The sequence below is a fragment of the Sorghum bicolor genome, chromosome 6 (genome assembly GCF_000003195.3).
Source record: "Sorghum bicolor cultivar BTx623 chromosome 6, Sorghum_bicolor_NCBIv3, whole genome shotgun sequence".
Taxonomy (NCBI): domain Eukaryota; kingdom Viridiplantae; phylum Streptophyta; class Magnoliopsida; order Poales; family Poaceae; genus Sorghum; species Sorghum bicolor.
In genome coordinates this window covers 60076820-60097170 of record NC_012875.2, presented here as the reverse complement: position 1 = coordinate 60097170, position 20351 = coordinate 60076820, and the positions used below count along the sequence as shown (strand labels likewise).

Sequence of the window (20351 nt, the reverse complement as noted above, 5' to 3'; positions counted from 1 at the left end):
TCAGCAATGTTGGGGTAGGACAACTGCGCCCTGCTAGGTGGCTGACTCTTAAGTGTTTTTTGAAACACGGTACAAATGCAAATGTTCACATATACGCACGTACACTAACTTTATACGAAGACATACACACATCTTAGTCTTATGAGCACGTTTGAAGAAATAAAATAGATGAGATCGATAAATCTCGAGATTAATAAAGTGCATAAATATTTTAGTTTTGATGGACACGTCTCCTGTGACAAGACTTGAGATTGACAACTGTCATTTGCCACTAAAAGACTTGAGATTAACCAATTATCATAGGCATCTCACTATCGACGAACGCGATTTATCGATCACTAGTAAAAGAATAGCACCATTATTAAACGAAAGAATAGACTCGAGAAAATCCAAACATCCATGTCAAGGCCTTGTTTAGTTCTCAAAATATTTTGCAAAAATTTTCACATTCTCCATCACATCGAATCTTGCGACACATGCATGGAGCACTAAATATAGACAAAAGAAATAACTAATTACACAATTTACCTGTAACTTGCGAGATGAATCTTTTGAGTCTCGTTAGTCCTTGATTGGACAATATTTGTCAAACACAAACGAAATACAAACGAAAGTGCTACTATTCCTATTTTGCAAAAAAAAAAATGAAAGTAAACAAGACCCAAGTTAAGAAATTGAATTCAGGAGGGCAGGTTTATAACTAGAAAAAACACTAACCAACTGAGCAAGTTTAAACTTGTACTCGTACTAAGCTAATGCTCCGTTAGTCCGTTGGGTTATACTAAACTAAAGCGAGGGTTAAGTGTGGATCAGGCAACGCAGCAAATGCGTGCCAATGATTGGCAGTGCCGGTGCGGCTTTGGCCACCCGGCACGACGACGTGAAGAGTGGCTTCGTTCCTAGTTTACGCGTTATTACCACAAAAGGAGAAAAATAAAGAGCAGCAGACGTGGAATGCAATGCAAGGCTGCCTCTGGTGCCTGCCTCAGCACTTCAGCAGTCAGCTCCGTCGTCGTTGGACTTGGATTTCTTGGCGCGGGTTGGACAGGAGAATGCGCCCTCGCTCGCTGAGTGCACGTCCACGAACCACGCACCATGCCCCCGTTGCCTCCGCGTCGATCGATCTAGCTCTTGCAAAACAAAACTTTTTAATTGCATTGCTGGCTTAAAAGTTGCAAGGTTTTTTAATCCTCTCTTTCTTTTACTATTTTTTTCTTTTTCTTTTCATTTCCGTTTGTTCTTTTCTTTTCAAGTCGTCAATTTTTCTTGCTCTGTCTGAATTCAGACAATCTGTCCTTATTCTCCTTTTTGGCGAAAAGCTGAGTGAAATGACAAGGATAGTTCGTTCGTTGCACAGTTGTTGGCGGCCGTACCGCACCGTCGAATGGCGCGATGGCAATGGCAATGGCGCTGGCGCCTATCGAGCTGTGCCGCTCTGCTGCTGGAGTGCGTGGCGTGGGCGTGCAATAATGGAGGAGGAGTACGTTCGTACTCGGCGGCACGTTGCGAAAGCTAGCTTTTCGTCAAGTCAATGGCTCTGGTTGGCTTGATCCCTGCAGGCATATATATATATTTCCCTATATATTAGGATTAATAAATAGGCCGTGCATTGCCAGCTAATTAAGAGCTTTATTTGAATTTCCTAAACTATAATATTACTTCCTACATTTTAAATATATATTGCTTTCGTTTTTAGTATATAGTTTTTTTAATTATGTGTATATCTCACATATTATTTTCAGATGTATAGAAAAAAATGGTAGATGTTTTGCTTAGAAAAGTTAAGCCGACTTATCATAATCTAGAACGGATGAAAATATCCTGATCCACAGGCCCGGCCAGCTGCATGCACACCAACCACACACACACGGCTCTAATAGAAAAACCAGGGAGCACGTTCTAGCTAGGATTTCATCTGGCTGGATCACACGTTACACGTAGTTTTATATACATACCCTAACAAAGGAGACCTGATTAGATTCCAGCCTAGATCATATATCGTTGATTCACTGATCAGCTAGCTTGTGTCTGCAAATAAAAAGCCAAATGGGATTGGGGACCTGCAGTAGCTGGTGGTGCTAGTTGCTGCAAGGAAGGAATCCGAAGGTGCATGCCTGTCTCGCTACCTCTGTTACATGGTCGGGTTAGGTCATCTTAGCTGTTTCTTACATGATCCACATCGTCACCGTCATATTTATAGCGTCCAAGTGACGCAAAAGCTAGGAAGAACAGATACTAGTACAACACATACCCGTACACCCCGGCCTCAGCTTTTTCATTACCTATAAAGTGCTGACATGCGTGTACCTATGTACACCAGGCGTATGTGAGGATGACTTATCAACATGGTTACATAGCAAATAGTCTGAATTGTTTTAAGAAAATCTTTAACTATTATTGTTTTAGGTAAGACTGTAAGGCTAGTGTCTAGATATATGGGTTCACGTTCACCTTGGTTGGGGATGGGTTGGACTTAGATTCGGCTATATTTGGTTGGAGATTTGTGTGGGTTGGATTTATTTCTACAGAAAATATATTGTCTAGATACAGGTTGGATTGGTTTCTTAGAATTGAAGTAACGGAGTCGATCCACTTCTTCGTCGCTCGTCACGCATGCTTACGCGAGGTGGCCATGCGGGCGACTAGGGTGAGCAAGCATCCATGGAGACGGAGTCGCTACGACGAGCAAGCATCTATGGAGGTGGCGGCGTGAGAGCGGGGTACTAGTGGACCAGTTGGTAGTGGCGCGGAGGGGCTCGAATGGTGGTGTGGGGGAGCTCGAATGGTGCCCACACTCGAGCCAGCATGGGCGAGCACGAGAGAGCTCGTGACGACGCAAACGACGCATAGTGGCGCAAGAGCAGAGGATCGCGTCGACCGAGCATGCGAGGTAAAGTAGCAGCCGCATTGACGCAAGAGCATCAAGGGCCGTGGGGCGACACTGGGGGAGGTACAGGCGGCCATGGAGGTAAGGGGTTGATATGGGAGCAAAGGGGATCTAAGCTCGAGGTAGAAGAAGCAAGATATTAGCCTGACATGTAAGCCTCATGTGTTATTTGCTCATTCCACTTATGCAAGCTCTCCTAATGAAACGCAAAAGTGGGTTGGACCAAGATGGAGATGGAGATAGATCCGTTCGTTAGGTACTTAGGTTGCTTTCTATCTACGAGGTAGGCAGTAGGCTGGACAGTAGACCATGGCGTTGGCCCAACCTAAGCACTACGACCACGGCCTTGTTTAGTTTCGGAAAAATTTTGCAAAATTTTTCACATTCTCCGTCACATCGAATCTTTAGACGTATGCATCGAGTATTAAATATAGATGAAAATAAAAACTAATTACACAGTTTGGTCGGAATTAACGAGACAAATCTTTTAAGTCTAATTAGTCCATGATTAGACAATATTTGTCAAATACAAACGAAAGTGCTACAGTGTCCATTTTCCAAAAAAAATTTGGAACTAAACAAGGCCCACCATTTCTCAATGGTTCATTCATCAGCCCAAAAGTTGGTCATTCTCTCACTCACTGTCACAGGTCAGTGATAAGAGGGACCAGGGTCATGTACACATGTTTACCTATGTTGTTAAACTCATTTTGAACGTGTCATGACTCATGAGTTTGACCGACGAGCGAGGACGGTCAAGGACCAAAGCCAGCGCAGGCTGCACAGCACAGCTGTCGTGTGGTTGTTGCGATAATCAGGCTGCAGCCGGCGCCGCCGCTGTCGCGGGCCGTGAGACATGCATGCACATACACTGCCCGGCTAGGTGCCCAAGTAGCAGTGTCAGCAGAGGTCGGGACGCTAGCGAGCGTGAAATTCATATACTAGTTGGTGGCGACGGCGACGACCGGTGCCGGTGTGCTGCCGGCCACGTTTCAGATGCCCCGACACCCAGGGGCGGAGCCAGGATTTGAACATAGGGGGGCTGTGCAACCAAGAACAATCATGTGTGTCAAAATATTACATGACAAAGATGTACATAGCACCAAAATAAACGTTTGCGTTGCGATGCAAAAAAAGCAGAAAAACTAACAAAAATAAAAGAGAAATTTAACTAGTCTCAGGCCTCTAACCTTCACTTGATCATTCTATTTCTTTGTCCAGAAAAAGAATCACAATAAAAACAAGTAGTTAAACGGGGGCAAAATTAATTAGTACTAGATCCTAACATCAAATGACAAACATTCAGTTACATATCGTTTAGTCTTAGACAAAACGATCACTTAAACAGGTAAAATGGTCATTTAAATAGAAGGTTAAACAGAAACACCATATCACTGTTAGTGTTTAAAAGTTGAGTACAACGGGCTAAATGACCGTTTAGAGTTTAGACCAATAATAATACAAACATAGGAGATAAGAAAGATAATAGGAAGACTAATGCTAAATAATATAGATCCCATTGTTGGAGATCAATTCAGAAGGATTAAACAAAAAAAATGTTGTTTTTCAATTAACTAGCTAATTAGAGTGTGTGGTAGGGGACAAACTGATATTTGATAGGCAATAATAAAAATAAAAGATATGAAGAAAATATTAGAAAGATCTATATTCTATTTGTATAAGAAACTATTAGAGATTAATATGAAATAAGAATAAAAATCTTAGTACAGATAATATCGTTAACTAGCTAATTAGATAATTAAACATCTAATCTATGAGGTGTATTAAGGGAGTTATGGGAAGGTTGGGGGGTGCCAGGCCCCCCTCAGCCCCCCCTTCCCTCCGCCACTGCCGACACCGCGAACAAGAAAAAAACGCTCAGGGCTCTGTCCTGCGTTGCGTGCAATTAGCGTGATGCCCTGCGACTTGTTGCCCATAGTCGGCTGCGCGCGAGCATGCACTCGAACACTTCTTCGCGGCGCAGCACGACCAACATCATAGCCCAAATGTGAAATTTTCAGGACCCATAGCCACTTTGTATTAGTTTAATTAATTAAAGAATCCACATTAGCTTGCTTATCTGTTGGGCTCTTACCAGCATTACCAGGGGCTGAATTCTTGAATCAAGTCTCAGAAGTTTATTTATTTATTTATAAGATTATTAGCCTCAGAAGTTTGATGAGCTATGTGTTCCTCATGGCCAGCCAAATGACAATGTCCAAATCTGGAGAGGCTCTTTCTGCAAGTACACCTTCAGCGGCTTTCTGAACTTCTTTGCTCCATAGTCACCCTGAGACCTGAGTTCTTTTGAATAACTATGAGGTCATGGAAGAGCCACCTGGCTCAGCTCAGCTCACGAAGTTGCCCCACTGATATAAGGATTGCAATGCTGACAGTAGTTATCATTTTAATTACATGGTGTTACTGCCATGAGAGTGGGAACTAGAGAAGGCTGCAGCTGCAAGGCACGTGGGTTAGGTTGCCCCTATATCCTAGCAGCCGTACACAATGGTCCGAGATGGATCCGGTGAGCCTCTACGAGATAGGCCGGAAGGCCAAGGCCCCTAGCCCAACATTTTTCAATGGCTCTGCTCATCAGGCCGCCGGCCAGACTACCTCGGTCATTTGGTCAGCCAGAGATCAAGGCCTTGTTTACTTCCCAAAAAATTTTGCAAAATTTTTCAGATTCCCCGTCACATCGAATCTTTAGACGCATGCATGGAGTATTAAATATAGATGAAAATAAAAACTAATTGCACAGTTTGGTCGAAATTGACGAGACGAATCTTTTGAGCCTAGTTAGTCCATGGTTGGATAATTTTTGTCAAATACAAACGAAAATGCTACAGTGTCGATTTTGCAAAAAAAATTTGGAACTAAACAAGGCCCAAGAAAAAGATAGGGGTCAGCGAGCCGGGCAGCATCACTCACGCTCACGCATGTTGCTTGTCTTTGTTTTTGGACGACCTACGTTGGACGGGGAGAGATACTCGCTGCTCTGTCTGCTGCAGGTGCTGGAGACGGCGGTCGTCGACGTCGATCGTCCCCTGCCTCCTGCCGCCGGTCGATCGATCGATCATGTTCTTGTTCGCTGTCACCGTCAGACACGCGCATATATATGCTAGCTACGTAGGTAGCAGCGGTGGCTAGCTCACCGGCGAAGCTAGAAACGAGGCTCAGCCCTGCCGGACCTCACGGGGACACAGCCGGAGATGCGGTCGCTCGCGGGATAAACAAAGCCCCGCTGCTCGCCGGGAGCAGGACAGGCGCCGCGCAGCTGCAGCTTGCCTGCCTGCCTGCCTGTGTGCAGATCGCACAGCAAGTTCGTCTTCAGACCGAGACAATAATCTCTGATGATTCCTTCCTTGTGAATGTACTGTACAACACAGAAAAACTAATCCACTCTCTGCTGAATGCTGATGACTAATGTACTATCACAGAGTTACAGAGCACGCAGCACGTCACAGTACTATCACACGCTTTCAGTTCAGTCAAGGTCCCCATGGAATGCAAGGAACGATGGAGCACATGTACACGGGAGCAGTCAAGCACGGCTCCACAGCGGAACGGGCACGGCTGCCTGCACCGCCGGTCGCCGCGATCACGACCACAGCCACAAAAATAAATCACATGCGGGTCATGCCGATGCCGCCAACGATGGGCGGGGGCACGTCGGCGGCGTCGCGCGCCCTGGCGTAGAAGAGGTAGTGCAGCTCGGTGAAGAGTGCGGTGAGGAAGGTGAAGGCGGCGCCGGCGGCGAAGACGCCCTTGCGCAGCATGGCGCACTGGGGCGGACCCTTGCTGAACAGCGTCGTGTACTTGGTGTGGTAGGCGTTCCGGACCGACCCCGCCAGCAGGCACAGCTCCGCGATCACGAACGTCACCCTGCACTCCATCAGTCGCGGTTCGTCAGTCAGAGAAACAGACAAGCGAGCACGTATCGTTGGAGGAACTGAACTCTGACACAGCTATGGCTTCGTTGACTATCCTCTGCAGCAGCAGCATGCTGCAATGCAACTCTGACCAGCGCCAAAGTCTGTTCTAAACAAATTAGCCCTCATGCTAAACTGTGGATGCCAGATAAGGGGTTCGACTAATAAGAGCTCAAGGGTGCAATTTTCACCCTCCACTGCTGAAAAGCAATTTATTTGTGGTCTCCCCGCGCTTGCCTTCAGTGGCTAACTAGTCTGATGTGAATAGCTAAGCCTAATCTTGTTCTCGTCAATCTGGTCCTTCTTTTGCTAAGATTAATTTGAGCACAGGACAACCGTATTTGTCTTGACAAGTGATCTTGATGAACTGACTTGCAGGAGTAGACAACACGGTACAACCTAAACGCTTACTATGTACTACTACTAGTCCGTATCATTCAATCTACTCTACTGCAGACTGCTGCAAGCTGGAAGCTCAAACAGGTGATTAGGTGAACTGCCAAGAGTGACGTAGCTGAGATCAGCTAGCTGGTCGAGTGCAAGGTGTACGACCGCGAAAACCCAGATTCCAGAGGGGGCTAATTGCACAGCGATCGTGACCGATGTACCATTTCGGAACCAGGTGATCTGATTAAACCAGAGCGCGGCGGTAATTAAAGAAATTGGATTAACTAGCTGATGAGGAGGGATGTTACCAGCAGACGATGAAGCAGATGCCGGACCATGCCCGGCGGCGTCCCGGCGAGAGCGCGCGTCCGCAGCAGAAGCAGCGGGTGGCGACCATGGCCACGGCCTGCGCGGCCAGCAGCAGGAGCAGCGCGCTGACGCCGTACGCCGTCGACGCGTCGGAGCTGTACACGCAGTAGCCCCGCGCGTTCGAGTCCACGCTCACGTAGGCCTGCGCGTTCGTGCGTGCGTGCACGGTCCATCGAGTCGCGAAACGAATGAAATCCAAAGAAAAACAAAGATATAGGTTGTGAAGAGAGCGAAGGAATTAATAGAGCTGAGTGTTGGTGGTCACGTACGTAGCTCCGGCGGCGCTCGGCGCCGATGGCGAGCACGAAGGCGAGGACGTCCAGGACGAGCACGACGGCGATGATGATGATGGACGCCATGGTCTCGCTCGCCGGAGGAGCTAGGATTTAGCTATTTCTCGCCGCCGCCGGAGACTGGCCGGGATCACTCACTTTCCTTTTCCACCGTCGTCGGCACAGAGACAAAAGTACTAAAGAGAGGATGGGATTCGGATTAGGCCGAACAAGAACAACGGGCGATGGATGGAAAACTGGAAAGCAGCGGGTTAGCTTAGCGAGGTGGAGGTGGAGGTGGAGGTGGTGGTGCGGCCAAGGCCAAGGCGATGCGGCTCTGACGTTGACGCGCTATCTAGCCAGCTTGCTTGGTGCTCGCGACTCGGGTCGGGTCGGGTCGGGTCCGGTCCGGTCGGGTGCACCACCTCCCGTCCTCCTCTCGTCGACGCGCGCGGTCCCGCCGTGATTAGCCCCCGGCCCGCCCAGATTCTCCTCTCCTTCTCGCATGATTGATCTGATCGGGCATTCTCCCCGTCCCCGGGCGTTGGAACGTGCCGAGGCGGCTGGAGCCTGGACGTTGGAACGTGCCGACGCGCCGGTGCCGCCGGGGCTGGGGATCACACGTTGTTGCCGCATGGTACTGTGCTATTATATTTCTACGGTCTCAGAAAAAAATAACTAAACTTATATAATAAAAATATACTAATATTTATATTTAATAACTAGATAAATATTATCAGATTCAATCATATCATAAAATAAATATGGCTTCTTAGTTTACCAGTTTCGAATCATGCATCCTAATATTGCTTTTTTCATAAATCAAGTCCAATTTATGATAGGTTATGAATTTTGACTACATCTACAATAATTACATTCTCTTTTGGGACGGAACGGAGGTAATCTTCCTTCTAGGCGAAGAATTTGTGTGCCAAAGTTGAGTTGAGTGGCAGGCGCCTGCTTTCCGCCCCGTTGTCACGCGTGGCCAAGTGCTCGCACCTTTTCTTTCTTCTTTTCTTTGGCTCGGCCTGCTAGTGTGCGTGCGCTTTGCGACGTCGCACGGCCTCCGTCAGGTCAGGTCACCGGGGAAACGTACGTGTCGATCGAAGATGGAGGGCATGGATCCATCGATGGTGACGACGAACTAGTGCTACGTGTTTGCTTGCAACGCGTGCAAGACGCACTTGATTGACGGCAGGGTGGGGGAAATGGACGAAAGGGACACAATAGCGTCCGGACAGCTGACCGCACCGTGCATAGGATGCCCGGATGCTCCCGTGTCTTCTTCGCCTCTTTTTTTTTTTCTCTAGCCCGTTGACGTCTTGCCAAGTACGTACAGAGTATTCTTGAACCAGCACTTCTGCACTTGAGTCGTCGCCGGTCCGAGTCTCGATCGCGTGCTAAAATGTGCATATGTTACGATGAATAGCTTATTGCTCGCAAAAAAAAAAAAAGATGAATAGCTTATTGGATTCTTTCGATGCTAACCAATTGGATTTTTTAATGTTTCTTTTAAATATCCAAGTTATTTTGTTTCGATAACGTATTGGATTGTTCTAGCACATTTTTAGAGGTTCCCTACAATGTTTTTGGGTGTTCCAGTGATAAAAGTATTTTTTTTCGTAAGAAGCACAATGCATATATTATTCTATGTCACGAATGAAATTAATTGTCGGCTGTTTATATAAAAAAATAGTAGAGAAACCATAAATTTAAGCAACATGCTTCCTCTCTGCGTCCATGGATATGACATTTTTTCTGTTTTCTAAGAATAAATTAGCAAAATCAACAACCCAAATAGCCAAGTAGCATGGCTAGACCGGTTATTGTTATTAAAAAAGTTATGATGTATTTTTATTTTTCTTTCGCTCGGCAAAGAATTTAGATAGCAGCTTTTCTTTTATTTCCAAAAATCTATAACATGAACATAAATTTATTATCACTATATATTTCTATAATAAACTCAACATAGCCGCCACAAAGAGATAGGTGAACCATGCCTGGCATTTGTTCGTTGCAAGCTAGGTTGCCCTAATGTATCTCTGTGTCCTGCCCTCGGTCCATTGGTTAATTAATTTATTTGTATGTACCCTTTACTATTTTGATGTCTAATCCAAACATACAACTGGATATTATTTTCCATTTTAAACTGGATATCTAATATTTGGCTAAAGAGTTAGGGAGGATGTAAATATGTCCGGAGATATAAAAATAGTGTAAACGACGAACTCTATAGAAACAAATTAGTTTTTTTTAAAAGCATTCTCTACGAAAAACCGTAGCGTTAGCACGGGCATTATACTAGTTTTACAAAATTTCTAGAATATTTTTACACATAAATTGTTACTAAAATATTTTTTTTGAAATATAGGCAAGTGGGGTCTAATTTTGTTCGTCTTGTCACGTACTCTCTCCGTCCCAAAATAACTGTCGTTTTCGCTTCCCAAGAAATAACTTTAATTAAATATATATTAAAAAAATATTAATATTTATGTTATATGATTAGTATCATTGGAACCACCTTTAAATCTAGTTTTTAATAATTTTATTTGGAGATACAAATATTATACGTAATTTTTACAAATTGAATCAAACTTGAGACACGGAAACTGAAAAACGACATTTAATTTGGGATAGAGGGAGTACAACATACTAGTGCAAACATAATTAAAAAGGAATGCCCATTCAAAAGTTTAGCCATTCAAATAAAAGTGTTTTGATTTTTTTTGTTTTACGTCAGACTAGGGCCTTGTTTAGTTTTTTTTTAAAAAAACTATAAAATAGACACTGTAACACTTTTGTTTGTAGTTGATAAATATTATTTAATTATGGATTAACTAAACTCAAAAGTTTTATCTAAAAAAATTACAAATAAATTACATAATTAGTTATTTTTATTTATATTTAATACTAAAATTTAATGTGACGAGTAATATGAAAATTTTTGTAAAATTTATTGGAAACTAAACATGTGTAGGTGGGCCTCGGGCATGTGGCTGGGGCAGCATCGTTTGTCCGACCGAGACTCGGAATTGCGCGCACCGGTCGCGGGCTACGCCCCTTGCGCGACCCCTCCATCTTCCTCGCAGCGCCGCTCAGGCTCGGTCCGGCGGTCCCTCAGCGCAGATCTTCTGCTCCTTCCCCCACTCGCGCTCAGTGACGCTCAGGCTCGGTCCCTCAGAGACGGAGGGGCAGTCCTAGGCTCGGCGGCGGCGTCGGCGTCGGCGGCTTCCCCTCCCGCCTCTCTCCAGTCGCTTCCGTCCTCCGCGCACCGGCCGTCGACCCTGCGTACGCACCTCCGTCTCCCCTCCCGCCTCTGCTGTACCGTGGGACCCCGGCCAGCTGCCCAGGGTGGCCGGGCCTTGGCTCCGCCGGTGAGTCTGTATGCTCTGGGGGTGTTTTGGTACCTGGGACGGGAGTTCAGATGCTGGCTAGGTGTGTCCCTCTGCTCGTTTCTTCCCTCATCGGCTTCATACTCTTATTGGATAGTGCCCACCGCCCACTCTAAGTGTCCTTAATGAATGCTACGTTTGGTCTGATAGATTGACAGGCTGTGTATCATCTGATCAAATTTCCCTTTCTATGTAATATATAATGCTGATTTAGCTTTGGAGGGAACTGTCAGTCTACTGATTATCTGTTTCCACCCATCATTTTTGTTACACATTTAGCAACTGTGGTAGGGTTTTTGTTTTATGCTTTTTCCTCAAGTCTCATGATTGATTGATATGAACAGATAATCTGGAAGATACATGTGTGTCAATCACATAGATAGTAAAGCTGGCCAACTGGGTGTAAGAGATGGTAAGTTATTAGTTTTCACTTGGTAAATGAACATGATGGATCCAAGTTTTTCTAGAACCACAACAACTATTCACTAACTACTCTTTAGTTTGTTCCTGTGCTAGATAACAGGTCTGATTTTGAGGAGCCCTTTAAAATTTCTGGGATGTGGCAATGCTCCATCTGCACGCATGAAAATTCTACAGATAATTTATCTTGTGAGCTATGTGGTGTACTTCGTGATCTCTCACTGTATTTCAATAATATCAGTGAAGCCAAAGATGGAGGTATATAGCAATTGTTTTATATTATATTCTACTACAGTGATGCAATATAATTAGTTCGATCTAGCATCTTAATTTAGTTACTTCTCCCTTTTGAAATCTAGCTAAATGCAGACACAAGTATTCTGGGGTATCCATACTCGCAAGATCTCTTTTTACACCATCTAGTACAAAGTCAAAGGCTATTGTTTTTTCTGATGGTTTCAAAGACAGTAGAAATACAACAGGGAATAAGCAAGCTACCATGGATGCTCTACATAAGACATACATGACTCGCAAAAAGCGCCACATTAACATAGGTATGCTACATAGTAAATTGAGGCCTTCTTTACCTTGTCTGATTTTTTTGTTGAACGACATAATCCAAGCTCGTATTGCTCTAAGTGTACTATCCTATTTTAGTTGTTAGCATTAATAAGATGTTTGTTTAGCTAACTGTACAGAGTCATTGCATGCACTAGCAGTAGCAGACTTTGTTGAGTAAAGCCAGTATGGTAGTAAATATGTCAATCAACTTGCTGATTTATGTTCTGTTAAAAATAACCTTAAGCCAGCTCTCTGCATCTTATACGGAAATTGGAAGCATGTGAGTGGTCTATCTGACTAATGGGTCTTAGAATTTTATTATGAGGGTTTGGATTTGAATTCTGGTAATAACATTTCTCTACAGAAATTTGCAAGATGAGCTTATATATGTCAACTCATGGAATGTGCTTTATCTAGGCCTAACTCGTGTTCTGTTCCCTTGTAATTTGGATAAATCTCTCTCTCTCTTTGAGGGGTGGGGGGATATATTGTACTCCCTCCGTACCTGAATTAGTTGACGTTTAGGACAGAATTGTGGTAACCAAGGAGTAATTAATTAGAGGGTATTTTCTCTTCTTTGCCCTTATTAAACACCACTGCGGGTGTCATTTTTACAACGACCTTGTGTAGCTCGAGTGGCTAGTTCTCTTGGCCTGAGGCTGCTGGTCAATGGTTCAAGTCCCCACAAGTGCTCTTTTTTTATTGCTGTAAGGCATTTTTTGTGCTGCATGGCGCTCGCTGCGTTGCTGCTCATGCGATTAATGCGGGGCAGCAGCCGAAGCGTCTCCAGGGGCAGTCGCGTCCAAATGCTCTATCTCTCACCCTCAGCGACACTCTTTATGAAAACGTGACTCCCTCCCACAACGACAACTAATTAAGGTATGGAGGGAGTAGTTTTGTAGGTTGTGTTCAGGCACTCCTCGTACCTTTTCTTACTATCCACTTGATATTTTGTTTCATTTGCTTATTATTTTCACAGTAAAATGAACTGGAACATGACTGCATTATGCTGATATTGACAGTGCCTTTCAAGTTTGATACACCATCTCCAGATGACATGGTCGTTACAGGCTTAAAATCATCCAGAAACTTTAGAAAAGGTACTCTTTGCAATGCTCTCCCCTTCTATTTACTGTTGAATATCAGACTACTTAAAATGCATGCAACATTTTATGTGTGGATCCTTTCTTTATCAAAATTTTCATTATTTTCTGAAGCCATATAAATTTCGTCCAAATGAACCCAAATTTGATAAATTACATGTTTATAGTGAAGAATGAGTCTGATCAAACAGAAGACAAAATTTGTCGGTATGATTGTGAACCATGGACAAATCTAGTGGCATAGATATCTCTTGGCTCTTTGTTTTTTGACCCCTTGAGAAATTGCTCAAATGGTGCTAAATGTTATGTTTGAGCTTCCAGTTTTTGGTTATGTATATCTTTCCATAGTTCCATATTGACTTAAATGTGTACTAGTTGACACAAAGGTTCTAGTTAAAGATTCTGTTGACGTGACCGGAAAGAAGATGATAGATAATAATATTCTTCTAACTGAAAAGAGTACAAGTATGGACCCAAGTGCATCAGTACAATTGGATGAAGTTGGTGGATCTAGTAGCAATGTTCCTTCCAGTAGTCAAAATACAACTCTTGTTTTGGACCATAAGCTACAACATTTGAGTTTGGAGAGCAAACCAAAGAACAGTAAACCCAATATTAAGAAAGCAACTTCCGTTTCACACTACAAGCCAGAACCATGGATGCTCGAGAGTGAAGATCAAGAAATCTGTAAACAGCTAAGTCTTGCCATTGTAAGCAACAATTGCATATATCTTTTTCAATTGTTTACATGTAGATAATTGATGTGTTCTGCTCAAGTTTGACCAAAATGATTTGCTAGGTTGGTCATGTGGATTCTGGGAAATCAACTTTATGTGGTCGATTACGACATGCTCTGGGATTGATTTCAAAAAAACAAATGCATAAATATGAGAAAGAAGCTAAAGAAAAGGTCAGTTCTGTTATTCAGACTGCTAGCACATCTCAGCCTGTACTTCTATGCATCTGTAGCTGTTTATGTTTTTGCGATGCTTGTTCTGACAGGGGAAAGGGTCATTTGCATATGCTTGGGCTATGGATGAGAGCAGTGACGAGAGGGAGCGTGGCATTACAATGACTGTGGCTGTAGCATACTTTAATAGTGAAAAATACCGTGTGGTTTTGCTTGACTCCCCTGGTCACAAGGATTTTGTTCCTAATATGATATCTGGTGCTACACAAGCTGATGCAGCCATCCTAGTTGTCGATGCATCTATAGGCTCATTTGAAGCTGGCATGGGTGTTAATGGAATTGGTCAGACAAAGGAACACTCACAACTTATTAGGAGCTTTGGTGTTGAGAACTTGATAGTTGCTGTTAATAAGATGGATGTGGTGGAATATTCGAAGGAGCGGTTTCAGTCCATTAAATCACAACTTGGTATCTTTCTTCGTTCATGTGGGTACAAAGACTCTTCAGTCACCTGGGTTCCTTTGAGTGCAATGGCAAATGAAAATTTAGTCACAGCTTCTTCAGATTCTCGTCTTCTATCATGGTAAGATAGTTCTAATGATGGCAAACACATCACTTTTTCCCCCAGACTTGGCTGTTGACCATCAATTTATTGATGCCTGATGTCAGGTACAATGGAGATTGTCTGCTGAAAGCCATTGACTCATTACCTCCTCCCCATCGTGACGTTTCAAGGCCACTGCGCCTTCCAATATGTGATGTTATTGCATCTCACACGCTGGGTCAGGTGGCTGTTTGTGGTAAAGTAGAGTCTGGAGGGATCCGAACTGGCTCTAAGGTATCATTCTGATATTATGTTTGGCAATGTATGAAGTGTTGATTTGTATAGTTGCCTCTTGTTGCACAGAAGATTTGCTTACGATTGTGCATCACACTACAGTAGCTATCAGTTTAATTGCTTCCCTGCCCTGTCTAATTACCTGCTAAACCACATATTTTCTTTATATGTTTGCATGGTCAAGCTAGCTATAATATCTGCATTGTTCTTGTTCTATATTTATACAACCTGCTGAAGATGTTATTTTGATCATGAATACTCTGCTATCAGGTACTTGTCATGCCTTCTGGAGATATAGCTACAGTAAGAACCATTGAGCGGGATTCCTCTACTTGCAGCTTGGCTAGAGCCGGGGACAATGTTGCCATTGGTCTGCATGGGATCGACCCTGGCCATATTGTGTCAGGTGGAGTTCTTTGCCATCCAGATTTCCCCGTGCGCGTCGCTTCTCACTTGGAGCTGAAAGTTTTGGTTCTAGAAATCACCATGCCAATACTGGTTGGTCTTCAGGTTAGTGGCGCAGCCCAACGAATAGCATGTCAAGGTTACTAAGTGTGATACTATCTTCTCATCTGTTGTTTCCATCACATTATTCTAGTTTGAGCTACACATACATCACGCGAGGGTGTCAGCGAGGTTGGTTAAAATACTGTCGTCGTTGGACCAGAAGACTGGCAAGGCCTTAAAGAAAATGCCACGTTTGCTCACCGCGAGGCAGGCCGCCGTGGTTGAAGTAAGATGAAGTCACATGAAATCTAGCGTATAGTGTTCACTATTCAGTTTGAGGATTTTATTCTCTAATATAATCGACGGCAATGTTTATTTATTATCTGTCTTCAGGTGAAGCTGGACAAAGAAGTGTGCGTGGAAGAATTCTCGACGCTGAAGGCCCTTGGGCGGGTGTTCCTGCGGTCTCAGGGTAACACCGTTGCAGTGGGCATTGTGACTCGAATTCTGGATCAGGATTTGAACCTCGATTAACCAGACGTCTCATGTACACGATGTGTCTGTTATGTTGCTGAGCTAGTCAGTAGATGTGTATATATGTTTATGTAGCTTGGGCTAAGGGTTGTTTTGTCGTGCAGCAGCTACACGCGGCTGCAATGCCTGCATTAACAGACGGCACTAACTTGAATTTTATTTTACTTTTTAAAAACAATCGTGACGTCAGACTAATACCTGTGACGGGTCATTTTAACAAATCTGGCTGAGCCATGGGTGGTCACCTTTCTATGTTGTATATATCCCTTTCCTAATTTTATCACATGCTCACTCAACTTGTGTTCAGCTTCCCGAACGCTAGTCTTCTGCGTTCAAGTGCTGGCCGGCAGCAGCCAGGCAGACAGACAGACATGGCGTGATGAATCGTCGCCCCGCGGCCCGCGCGCGGGGAATTTATGAACGTCACGAGCGGGGAGGCAGCAGGTGAGGCGCCCGCGCGGGGTGGATGTGTGTGATCCTCCCAGTCCCAGGACCCAGGTGGTCTCCTGGTGGCCAATGAGCAATGGCACCCGGGACCGCGCGCGCCCGGTGCGCCAAAGTGCCAATTCGCCTTTCGGTGCCCAACGAACCCTCCGGCACGTCCTCGGCCCGTTTCCCTTGTAAAACACCGCCAAATCAGGCGCCGGCTGGGCGGGATTTCTGTCCGGAGCACACGATCTCTCAGTTTCGTCCACCGCAGCGCGTACGTTGTGCGAGCACCCATGGTTCAGGCAAAAGCAAAGCAAATCAAAGCAAAGCGAGCGGTTGGTAGGCCGCGGGGAGGCCGGAGGAGAGGATCCGCCCGGCGCACAGGAGCGGTCAAAGGCGACGCCAATAGAATCCTCGCCCTCGTCGCTAGCGGCTAGTTTCTCCCTTTGGCCGCTCACGCGACCGCAACCGGAGGCTGCTGCTGGTGGCGCGTCAATTCAAGGAATCCGATGCGCCGCGACCGGGGCGCGTCGCCGTCCGGGCCTCGGGTCGTTTGCTTGTGCCTGTACGCCCCGGGCCGGCCGGCCGTTCGCTTGTTGCAATCCGTCCCCGCGTCCGTGTCCGTCGCTACCAGCTCCACGCTACTCATATTTTTCCAAGGGCGCACCGACAGACGCAGGCGTGCTACTGCTACTGCTACTGCTCGATCGACCGGACCGGACCTGGGTCGGTCGGGTTCGGGTCTTGGGCCGTCCGTCGTCCAACACGCCACGCCACGCACACTGCGACGTGCAGTGCGCTGCTGTGATAATAATATTTTGTAAGACTCCACACCACACGTCCACGTACGCCGCAGAGCGCATGCAGAAGCGTACGGCACGCACCGCATCTGTGGAGTGGAAGGGTGGCATGTGTTGCGTGAGCTGTGATTTCTGCCGGATTAGCCTATCTATACCCTTGGCCAGCGACTCGTTTGCTCTCTTGTCTTTCGTTTGGTGGAACGGAAGCAGAAGCTCATCCACATCACATGGGAGTTGAGCTGGGACGGGAGCGCGCGCGCGGGCCGGCATGCACAATCATCGGCCACCGTCGCCGCCGCGGGCTGCCGGCCATGTGGGTGGCGCCTGCCTGCCTGCCTGCCTGCGTGCATTATGCAGCTGCTCGGCTCGTCCATGTGTCAAAAGGGTGAGGAGCATGCAACACGCATCATTCGTCCTGACGCTGACGGGCCCCTTGCCCTTGGTCTCGTCCCGTGCAACCGCCCTCCCGGGAACCTGGTCCGTCGACGACATCCCCTCCCCTCCTGCTATTCGTGTACCATGTCATGTCCCGGTTAGTAGAAAGTTTCTCGTTTTCGAGCTCGGGACGGCGGCTGCTGGCTGGTGCAGCGGCAGTTTCGTTGAGGTCGTTGTACTTGCCGGTCGCTTTTATGCGTCACCACAACAGCGCTCAGCTGCCTGCCCCCGCCTCTGCTCCATCTGGAGCGAATGGCGCTTGGAAAAGTGCAGTAGTAGATGCGGCGTAGTGTGCGTTGGGACGGAGACGGCCTTTTTGTCCCCGTACTGTACTGCTACTTGCTATGTCAGCGACTCCGCGCAGTCGGTCGGTGAAATGAAAGCGCCTAGGCCACCAAACGTGGGTATCGTATCGTACCAGGCTCACACATGCGGACATGGAATTAAATAGACCCGTGTCCGTGTGCCGCACCTATACAGCACGTTGCACACCCGCGAGCATTCAGCAAGCAAGGTTAGTTACGTCTTAATTATCTCTATAGCCATGAATGGATAAATAGATAATTTAACAGTGAAGACCTTTTAGTGCTGCACATGCAGCTCGCCATTGCTGACCGAGGTAAGCAAGTGCCGCACTGCTGAGATTCTACCTGTACGGCTGTACCTGTACCCCATTCCTGGCACGGGCCGGTGCGGCATAGCACGTGTGGGTTCGGCGCGTGGGCGCCGGAAAAGGAGCAGAGCATAGCGGGGGTTTTGCCGTTGTCGGTTTCCTCTCCTCCCTCCCCTTCTCTGGCCCCTGCGTGCGAGTGCGACCCCTTCGAAACGGCTTTGGATTATTGAACCCGGCCTGGAGGAGCGGGTGCCGTGTCGAAATGGATGGATGGATGGATGGAGTGGCAACGACCAACCGTAGTAGGCAGGCCTGAGCTCAGCATGCCCGGACGGAGCCGTCTCAGCACACGGTCTCGTGTCTTCTTCGTACATTCGTCCTTGACTAGTAGTATACGTACATTGCAACAGTTCTGGTACGCGTCCCGTGTGTGTATGCGCACAGGGTGACTACTAAGGATGAAAATGACCCTCTAAGACCTTGTTTGGATGTAGTCAGATTTACATCAATCCACATGTGTTGAGGTGGAACTTGAACTAAATTTCACACCAACACACATGGATTGAAGTGAATCCAACAACATCCAACACAAGGCCTAAATAGATATCCGTAGTTTTCTCTAGTGTAATTAAATAAACTAAATGAAAAAAATGAGTAAAGAACCGTGAATATCCATTTAAAGCACCCGCCTACCTACAGTCGGTCTTCTAGTCTACACAGTGAGCAATGCATTATAGTACTTTTTGTACCGAGCACATGTGTTTCTCTATAATACGTGCCATTCGTTTTCATGGCCCGAACTAAGAGAATCGGGTACGTCACCCTGTTTCAAAATAGAGGTAACTTTGTTTTTTAAACTATTAACTCTTTTTTCACCTTGACTGAAAAGCTATATTAAAATTTGTATGTCCTGTTTTTTTTCTCGACGAAGTTCCATAGGATCTTCCATTACCAAGACATATATCAAGAGTGTTTTTAAAAAGACTTTGTGTGTTGTTTGGTTGGTTCAACAGTAACGTAAATTTAAATAAATTTAATTTAATTGTATCTCCAACCGGTAACGTCTACAGCTTAAAATTATTTATATTTGCGTTACAAATTTTAGAACCAAACGGCTCGTTTCATGCTGTTAGTCAAACTTGAAATGGAGGAGGACATGTAAACGTGCCACTTGTGTTAGGCCTTGTTTAGATGCAAAACTTTTTTAGATTTTGACACTGTAGCATTTTCGTTTTTATTTGACAAATATTATCCAATCATGAAGCAACTAGGCTTAAAAGATTCGTCTCGTGATTTACAGTTAAACTGTGCAATTAGTTATCTTTTTTATCTATATTTAGTGTTCCATGCATGTGCCGCAAGATTCGATGTGATAGGGAATGTTGTAAAAGTTTTGGGTTTTTGAGTGTATCTAAACAAGGCCTTATTATGAACATACATATATGCAAGCAAATGGGAAGTGATTTCGGTTAATTTTCAGAAAAAAATATGAAAAAGGAGAGGAGACGTGCCAACAGACAAATTTATGGGATCTTCCATTTCGCGGTTCCACCAATGTCATCCCAATTTCCCTCGACAAGCCAACTGAACTACTGCTAATCATGAAGCCACCACCGAGCTGGGAGTGGGAGCTGGCCTTCTTTAATTATTATTAGTCATCACATCTTGTGCTAAAAACATCCTCCCCTTGTCAGTGTACTACTTGAAATTAATTACATATGCAACTAAGATCATTCTCAATGAAAGTTTCATTTGTATTTAATGTCTGTCACATAAACGTTTTGGATGATATGGTAGTGTATTGAAAAAAAGAGAAAAGTAAGTTTCATGAGCATGAAACTCAGTATCAGACTCAATATGAGCCATATATTTAAATGTCTATGAAACAAGGAATGAAATATTGAGATGAATGGTTTTATACATATTTCATTGTATTCTATGTTTTTGAAACAACACAATAAAACTATATATTGAGAATAGCTCGGCCTCCGCTTGGTAGAAGTTGTTTTTATTTATTTCCAA

General features: G+C 45.2%; 2 protein-coding genes across 7 annotated transcripts; one reads left to right on the top strand and one right to left on the bottom strand.

The window, feature by feature from the left end:
- Positions 6217 to 8175, bottom strand: LOC8085874. The gene is made up of 3 exons (XM_002447279.2): positions 7845 to 8175; positions 7515 to 7717; positions 6217 to 6772 (listed from the first exon to the last, which is right to left on the bottom strand). The coding sequence occupies exons 1-3, from the start codon at positions 7932 to 7934 to the stop codon at positions 6514 to 6516; spliced, it is 552 nt and encodes a 183-aa protein (XP_002447324.1). The 5' UTR covers positions 7935 to 8175; the 3' UTR covers positions 6217 to 6513.
- LOC8085873 (HBS1-like protein) lies at positions 10879 to 16335 on the top strand. 6 transcript variants are annotated; one of them, XM_021463689.1, is made up of 12 exons: positions 10879 to 11135; positions 11584 to 11651; positions 11756 to 11917; positions 12019 to 12213; positions 13243 to 13320; positions 13699 to 14033; positions 14123 to 14233; positions 14326 to 14816; positions 14903 to 15071; positions 15342 to 15581; positions 15670 to 15804; positions 15912 to 16335. In XM_021463689.1, the coding sequence occupies exons 2-12, from the start codon at positions 11600 to 11602 to the stop codon at positions 16050 to 16052; spliced, it is 2109 nt and encodes a 702-aa protein (XP_021319364.1). In that variant the 5' UTR covers positions 10879 to 11135; positions 11584 to 11599; the 3' UTR covers positions 16053 to 16335. The 6 variants fall into 6 exon arrangements, with proteins under 6 accessions (XP_021319364.1, XP_021319367.1, XP_021319365.1 ...); XM_021463692.1 differs by having other exon boundaries at positions 11740 to 11917; XM_021463690.1 differs by having other exon boundaries at positions 10879 to 11221.

Coding starts and splice junctions, on each gene's coding strand:
- LOC8085874 (XM_002447279.2), bottom strand. CDS start 7,934: ATGGCGTCCATCATCATCATCGCCGTCGTGCTCGTCCTGGACGTCCTC. Junction 7,718..7,844: donor CCGAGCGCCGCCGGAGCTAC/GTACGTGACCAC, acceptor ACGAACGCGCAG/GCCTACGTGAGCGTGGACTC. Junction 6,773..7,514: donor ATCTGCTTCATCGTCTGCTG/GTAACATCCCTC, acceptor GATGGAGTGCAG/GGTGACGTTCGTGATCGCGG.
- LOC8085873 (XM_021463689.1), top strand. CDS start 11,600: ATGTGTGTCAATCACATAGATAGTAAAGCTGGCCAACTGGGTGTAAGA. Junction 14,817..14,902: donor GATTCTCGTCTTCTATCATG/GTAAGATAGTTC, acceptor GCCTGATGTCAG/GTACAATGGAGATTGTCTGC. Junction 15,582..15,669: donor CAATACTGGTTGGTCTTCAG/GTTAGTGGCGCA, acceptor ACATTATTCTAG/TTTGAGCTACACATACATCA.